Below are 8,114 nucleotides of genomic sequence, written 5' to 3'. Positions count from 1 at the left end.
CTAGAGGGAACACTGGCTGAGAGACTCAGTGCTCATCTCTGTCTTGGCTAACAGAAAGCTCAGCCAGCTTCCCCCGCTCTTAATGCTGGTCCTTTGAGTCAGAGGAGGGAAGGACTGTAGCCTCCTTGTGCATTTGGCTCAGAACTGTCTCTGGATGAGGAGCACTATGGTGAGGGTATGCAGGGCAGGGTAAAACAGTTACACGGTAAAAGGTGCCCTGCGAGATCAGACCAGTGGTCTATCTAGTTTAACACCCTGTCTCACGTAGTGCCCAACCAGTTACTCTGGCCAACAAATATGGCACCGATGCCGCGGCCTTCTCCTGATGCTACCTCCTAGCGCTGGTATGAGAAGAGCCCAGGGAGAGCATCTGCTCTTTCCACTGCAACAGCGCACAAGAGCCACAGTTCAGAGGGAAAGGACTTGAGTTGCATGCAGAAATTTCCAGGACGAATCCACATTTCCAGTTGCAAGTGAATCTGCCTGGGACAGCTGCCACCGATCTAGGATATTGGGCTGGGTGGACCAGCACGTAGACTGACTCAGCAGAAAGCAAGCTTGTGGGCGTTGAGATGAAAGAGCTGCTTGCGGCTAGGAGCGCCTTGTGTGATCCCTGGTGCTAGATTGTGCCAAAGAACAGGAGAAGCTGCAGTAGCAGCTGGGCTGGCAGCCAACAATTTGGAGAAAACTTATGGGTACGCTGCGGGATCTATTCTGTGTCCAAACAACACAGCAACCATCTAAGTGCAAGGTGTCCAATATCGCTGAATTGAAAATTAGTTCTTACAAAAATTATATAACGCTAAATAAAATCGAACTGAAATCAAAATATTAAAGTCCATTAGTCATTACCATGCCTTTGCCCTCACTGACCAGAACTACGCGGGTCAAGTGCCCGCTTCACGTGGGCAACCTCTTGCAAACAGGCCCCGGCCACTTGCTTCACCTCTCAGGCCAGCAGGAGAAACAGTGCAGGCAGGGAGTGGAAATGACGTTGGGCTGTGTGCCCGCTTCATGTCCAGGCAAAAGTCCAGTATGACGTTGGACGACACTCTAGAAACTCTGTGGTAATACCATAGAGTTTCTAGAGCATCAGCCAACATGCCAATGTCACATCCAAGTTTTCTCCCACAGGTGATGTCAGCACGTAGCCCAATGTCATTTCCACTCTTGGCCACCCAGTATCCCTATCCAGAACACCAAAAGAAAGTGCAGCAGTTATTCTGTTTGAGTGTTCAAAGTACACACATTGTAATCCTTACAACAATCCTGTAAGGTAGGCTGGTGTTATTACACAGAAGGGGTAGAAGTGCAGAACATCATGGCTTGTAGCTGCCAGCCCAAACAACAGGGTCCCTGGCAGTAGCAGCTTGACTCACAGGGGACAAACCCAGTGCCAACAGCCACAAACTACTGACGAAGGCTTGGATCTTACACAGCGCAAGCTACAGACATGCTACAGAGAGCTACCTCTCCTGCCTTCTCCCTCCCACTGAAGGCTTCTGTGCTGTTCAGAACTGTGCTCCTGGAGCCCAGAGAACCCACAGAAACAGCACAGGGAAGGGAAGTCTGAAGTGGAAACAGGGAACTGGCCAAAATTACACGTTCTACCTCCTAATCCTCTCCTCTTCCACCAATGGATATATTTATTCGTATCTTACTTATCCCCCCAATAGGGCCCCAGGAAGGCTTACAACCAGGCAAAAGACTCCCTCTAAGCTATGGAGTCTTGTGAGGAAAAATTCTACTTTGTGAGCTGCTGGCATTAGAGTTGTGAGCGAGCGATTTGGCTACTGCATAAATAACGAAGCCTCCACTTCAGGGTGCCTGTTAGGTTAGTCACTTCCCCCACTGTATGTGTGTGTGGCCTTAGGTAGGAATTGTATCAAATGTATAATGTAGACCGCTCAGAGCCCTTAGGGGGTGAGCGGTATATAAATAGAAGGAAATAAATAAATAAATAAATAAATAAATAAATTAGTTTGCTTTGGAGCCATCCCTCCTGAGCTAAGCCAAAAATGCGTGAGACTGGCCCAAAGGTATCCCAGACAGCTTCCACGGCAGAGGTGGGGACTGGAACCTGGGTCTTTCAGATGCCATTCTGACATTTTAACGGCTGTAAAACACTGTTTCATCGGTGGAACTGCTGCTCTGCTCCTGTAAGAGCAACTCCAGATCCAAGCCTATGTCTGTTCATGTCAACAGCCTTTCGACTTGCCCGGAATCCTCACCAACTTTCCAACCATGCAACCACAAAAGCACTCACCTCTGAATCTGCTGGATACACGGCATCACAAACACTCGGCCTCCAGCTATCATGACCGGGGGGCTGCGGCAGAAACCTGAGGAAAGCACCTGGGAATTACTATAGCACACCAACATCTTTGAAACATTGCTTCCTACAGAGGTACAAGGCTGAACCAGACATGACGTCATCCCCAAGTCCAACAAGGGAAAGCTGCTGCCATTTTAAAGCAATTTAATGATGTTCCGAGAGCCCGGTCAGGATTGGGCCTGCAGCATGACATGCTGCAGCACTCTTGTTTCTCCCACACACAGACACGCTTGCCTTTTCAAGCGCAAAAACAGCTGTGCTGGAGGGTGCAGTCATTTCAGCACTTGAAACAAGAGCTCCTCAACCTGCCATTATGCTTCTGTGGCATTTTTAAATCCTTTTAAAGTGATGGTGGCATCCAGGGGTCCAACCCATGTGGAGAGGCAAGCTCGTCCGACCAGGGAAGCATATTATTCGTCAAAATCTTGGGCAAGAGGGAGAGACGAGGCGAAAAAACAGAAAACCCGTAACAGTCTCTTTCACTCGTTCTGTTTTACCACACGCTATACACAAGTGCCATTTTAGAGCCAGTTTGGTGTAGTGGTTTAGGAGTGGCGGACCCTAATCTGGAGAAGAAGGTTTGATCCCTCACTCCTCCTCCATGTGAAGGCTGCTGGGTGACCCTGGGTCAGTCACAGTTCTCTCAGAGCTCTCTCAGCCCCACCTACCTCACAGGGTGTATGTTGTGGGGAGAGGAATGGAAGGCAATTGTAAGCCACTCTGATACTCCTTTGGGTAATAAAGAGTGGGGTATAGAAACCAACACTTCTTCTTCAACTGAAAGAGGCCGCCTGTGTATTTTCAGCCTTGGTACACACATACCAGGGCCATGATTTGCCAGGGTTCTGGTTCAGGTGTACTGAAGCTGAAAATACACACGTTCCTCCCTTCTGGCAAAACAGCAATTGTGCATATCAGGAGGACTGCATATCGTACGTTCTCCTTATACACGTGGTAAAACATAACCAACAAGAGCTAATATGAGTTATTATTAGATAGAATGGCTGCGATAAAGTCCTTCCTGCGATGCTACTGATAGAAGCTGTGATTCGATGCAAAGAAAGGGGACTGCTTGCTTTGCAGAAGTTATGTATGCACTGATGTTTTGGGGCCTGTACCTCCAAGGAGTGCCTTCTCCAATGCGAGACTCTGTGTTTAAACAGGGTGGACAAACAGACCCTGGCCAACATCTGATCCAGGCCTGACTAGCTCATATTCTGCTTGGGACAGCATTCTGGAAAACGACTGCCTTTGCAAGAGTGCCAAATCTGAGCTATCTTTGGGTCAAATGTAGCACCCACACTCCCAAAAAAGGGGCATAATAATAAAGGGAGCTATTAGAAAGTCGAGCTCAGTTCCTGCCACGGCAAAGAGCCATTTCCGATGGCCTGAGCGGGCAAGTCTGATACACTGCTGCAAGATGTACACAGGACAAAAGGATGCACTGTGCATTGCCAGGAATCACAGAGGACAGGAAGCGCCAGAATGCTGTCCTTCCTGGCCGTTCCTCCGCCCCATCTGCAACCTTCTAAAAGGGATCAGCTCAACTTGGAGTCATCTGCTCAACTGAGGCATCCCCCCTCCCAATATTAGCAGAAGGAAATGAAGACCAAGAGTAACACATACCTGAGACAACCATGGCCTCATTGGGGCCACAGGTAAAGAACATCTTGGTGCCTGGAGGTTCTGCAAAGGGGAAGGAAAGACGGATATTAGAGCCTGGGCAAGCAGTTTCTCTCTTCTGCCACATTACCCTACACTCTCCCCTCCTATTACCTCCTCTCATTTTTGAACCTGAACATCAGTTCTTAGCACAGAACATGAACCTGAGCCTGACATGAAAACTGGCTTGGTTCTTGTTTCTGAACAAGCTCTGCTCTGACTCCATCAGAAAAAGACACAAACACACAAAACTGCCTTATACTGAATCAAACCCTTGGCCCGTCAAAGTCAGTACTGTCTATTCAAATTGGCAGCAGGCCTCTAAGCTCTCAGGTAGGGTCTTTCACCTCACCTCACCTCCTACTTGATCCTTTTAAGTAGAGCTGCCAGGGATTGAACCTGGGATCGTCTTTGTGCAAAGCGGATGCTCTACCAGAGCCATGGCCCCTCGCCAAAAACACAGAACACTTCGTGAATTTGCGTGAACTGCATCACTGTTTCTGAGTGAAGTGCCACAAAGTCCAATGGTGTTCAAACTCTATTTGTTCCAGCTAATCTCAAGGTGCCTTTGAAGCAGACTCCGGTTTCTCAGGGAGGACATTACTAATGACAGACCAATGAACTCTGAAATACAGGGAGACCTATGAATGCTGCTCAGAGCTCCTTGGAAGAGGGATGGGACCCGTGTTCCCTCTAAGCTGAATTAGTGTGAGCTAGCTCACAGTTTTTTAGCCTCTGGCTCACATATTTTTGTCTTCGCTCAGGAAGGAGGGCTCCAGAGCAAACTACTTTATGCAGTAGCCAAATCGCTCGCTCGCAACTTTAATGCCAGTCGCTCACAAAGGAGAATTTTTGCTCACAAGACCCCGCAGCTTACAGGGAGTCCTGGATGGGACTAATATATAACAATTTTTATTTGGCTCACTAATTAAACTGTTTTTTCTGTCCACTATGGGCATCCATGATTATTTTTTTTAAAAAGTCACCAGATGAGATTATTAAGGGCGGTAAAATGAAAACACTACAGATAAAAAGTAAAAGTATTCATAAGACATTGTTGAGAGACCTTCTGAAATAGAAATGTTGTTAATCTGCTCTTGAAGGTCTGAAGAGATGGTGGAAGTTTCAACTCTTGGGGGGGAGTGGAACAATTTTGGGGTTGCTGCTGAAGGGCTCTTCCCTCAAGGCCCTGCCAACCTACCAAAGCAGGTTCTTTCAGGAAAGTCCCATCCATTGATCCCAAGGCTTGCAGTAGAGGCAGTCCTTCAGAGACCTTGGGCGGAAGCTTTAGGGCTTTACGCTTCCCTTCATCTTCCCACAGGAAAGTGTGGGTGATGTTTGAAGGAAAACACACACCCCCTCCATTTTCCATGATAGGGTAACCATGAGGTCCAATATTTTTTTAATCTCTCTGTTCTCATGGTCCTTCCTCTCCAATTTAACCTACCTTGACAGAATTGCTATGAAGAAAAGAAAACCGGCCCATGGTTACCTAGTAGATTTCATCACTGAGCTAGGATTTGAATCTGGGTCTCCCAGGCTCTAATCCACTCTACCCAGGAACAGACTTGAGCCCAGTATTTTTTCCCCTTATCTTTTTAAACAGTTCTGACCACAGGGCTAGCGCTTCCATATGTCAGGATGTGCCAGGCCCACGAGGACAGAGCTTGTGCCCCCAGTCCCTAACAGGCTAGCGCACTCGCCTCCGCTCAACCCCAAAACTGTGTCGCTCCTCTTTTCACAAAAGCCATATGCGCAAAAAAGCTGCAGTGAACTAAGCATCCCGCCCAAGGCCAAACATGCCCCACAATCCTCTACAAAGGTGTAGGAGTTGTCTGGCAGACAGCATTTCTCTAGCGACCCAGGCAATGTGGAAAGTGCTCTTTGCCTGTATAAGGCTTCTGTGGCCTAGCCCACGTTTCCTTTCCAACTAGGGCTGCCGGATGTGTTTGGGAAAGTACAGGCAGGCCATAATGGAGTCGTCCCTTGTGTAACCACAGCAATACTACCATTGAATATGGGGACGGGGACGGTGCTCTAGTTTCCTCATCTGTGACGGCGGTTCAACAGCCACTCCGTGCCTCGGTGCATGTTCCTTAAACGCATGTGCCTTGTAGGAGACAACACGCTTTCCCCCCCACGAGAATACAAGGCTCCTCCCGAGCAACAAGCAACTCCGAGCACCTCCTTTGGGCTGCTTATTTCCTCCGGGTGTGAACAAATCTCTCGGCAGACGTTCACTTTTCCTGTCGCCTCCGTTAGCTGCGAGAGACAGCGCCCGGCCTTTCCAAGGGTATAATTAGCCTGTCTCTTGCAAACGGCGGCGAGCGCGCAGAGGCCGTTTATCAAACGCCCGGATTACGGGATTAGCCGGGGCGAGGGCTCAATGAGGACTAGCGGGTTAACGCAATACAAGGCTATAGGGCGGAGGAAGCAGAGCAGCCTGGAAACCAGGGCGCTTCTATTCTCCAAGGGAGTCAGCTGGCAGCCAAGATGCCTGGATTCTTCGAGATAAACAGTAACATGTTTGTTTTTTTTGCTTTATTTGCGAAGGGGAAAAGGTGCAAGGGCGAAGAGGTCTGTGTTTGCGCCCCACCGGGCAATCCGCAAAGTATGCCTCCCCCCACCCACCACCACCACCATCCTGGTAAAACACGGTACCCCCCTTCTCACTCACCCCTGGGATGACCGAGGCTCCCGCTGCACCTAAAATTTCAAGCGACTTCGTTTTTGCTTCTTCCTGTTCCAAACAGGCACACCCTTCCTGGCTCTGACACCGCCGCTTTCCCATCAGGCCTCGGCGAGAGACCTTTCCCAGTCGCCCCTCATGGCACCGAAATGTAAACAAGCCGTCGCGGATGGGATCTGCCGCCACCTGCTGGCTGGCAACCCACCCAGGAACTCTCCGCAAAGGACCACCCACATACACACCCCAGAAATTATAGCCTTCGAATTAAATGAATGGTTTTATGGCTTTCAGTGGCCGCTCTTTAAGGCTCTTGTGTGCAGATTGGGCCTCTGTGACGGCTGAAGTTCCCTTTTACAGGACTCCAGAGACCCGAGTCTGCTTCAGAGGCCCAAAACCTGCCTGGGGGCATACCTGCTGCTCTTGACAGGAATATTCAGAACTCTTCTGGCACCTTAAAGATCAACACAATTTTCTTCTTGCGTCAACTTCCGTGGTGGACTGCAGCCCAGTAGGATCCAGCCTATGAAATCTTAAAGTGGAATAAATAATTTGTTAATCTTTAACTTGGTCAGCCGTGTTGGTCTGAAGCAGTTGCAGAAATACAATTGAAAAAGTGTGCATGCACAGGAAAGCTCATGCCTTGAATAAAACTTGGTTGATCTTAAAGGTGCCGCCGGACTCTCAATTTGTCCTACTGCTAGAGACTGAAGGCCAACTTTGCAACTGATCCCCAGACAACAGAGATCAGTCCCCTCTGAGAACAAGGCTGCTTCAGGGGGTAGACTCTATGGCAGGGGTGGCCAAATTTTAATGTAAGAGCCACATAGAATAAACATCAGATGTTTGAGAGCTGCAAGACATGAACAAATATTACACACATTTTAATTGGAAAATATGCAAATTTGCTTGTTATTAACATTAAATGAGACTACCAAAAACAAAAGGGGTTAAAAACAGATTTTGATAATGATATTTATTTATTCAATTATATTTGTAGGTGGGAATGCATCTAAAGTTAAAGTGGCTTTCTTTCTCTGCTCCCCCCCCCCCTCAAGCCTACCCCAGGAGGGGAACACTGGCTGGGGAAGGGAAGACCGATTGGGGAGGTATGCCTTCCCTTCGCTTCCGCAGCCGCCTTACCGGGCGCCACACAATATGTGTGAAAGAGCCGCACGTAGCTCCTGAGCCACAGTTTGGCCACCTCTGCTCTATGGCATGGGTGCCCAACCTTTTTGAGCCTGCAGGCACCTTTGGCGTTTCTGACACAGGGCACAAATGGCAGCCAGCCACAAAATGCTATAGCTTCTTTTCAGTCACACAGTGAAGATCCTTGTGCTGCGCCTGCAGTAGCAGCTGCAGCCCAAACCACGTTGTTTAAAAATCTGAACTGCCAATCAAATTTCCAATGACCAATCAGAAGCCTTGCTG

The 8,114-nt window shown here is 48.7% G+C and overlaps 1 protein-coding gene across 3 annotated transcripts in view; it reads right to left on the bottom strand.

Moving 5' to 3' along the window:
- Positions 1-6,819, bottom strand: part of FLOT1 (flotillin 1) — a 38,555-nt gene extending 31,736 nt beyond the window's left edge. For all 3 annotated transcript variants that reach the window (XM_015425112.1, XM_015425113.1, XM_015425111.1), the window contains exons 1-3: positions 6,675-6,819; positions 3,962-4,021; positions 2,267-2,342 (exon numbers count right to left, since the gene is read on the bottom strand). In XM_015425112.1, the coding sequence (XP_015280598.1) occupies positions 2,267-2,342; positions 3,962-4,004 (119 nt within the window). In that variant the 5' untranslated portion in view covers positions 4,005-4,021; positions 6,675-6,819. The remainder of the gene's footprint in view (positions 1-2,266; positions 2,343-3,961; positions 4,022-6,674) is intronic.
- Positions 6,820-8,114: the final 1,295 nt, after the last annotated feature.

Source organism: Gekko japonicus, unplaced genomic scaffold, assembly GCF_001447785.1.
Source record: "Gekko japonicus isolate JY-2015 unplaced genomic scaffold, Gekko_japonicus_V1.1 scaffold3437, whole genome shotgun sequence".
Lineage (NCBI taxonomy): Eukaryota > Metazoa > Chordata > Lepidosauria > Squamata > Gekkonidae > Gekko > Gekko japonicus.
Note: the sequence above shows the minus strand (reverse complement) of the source record. Positions and strands in the feature narration are given on the sequence as shown.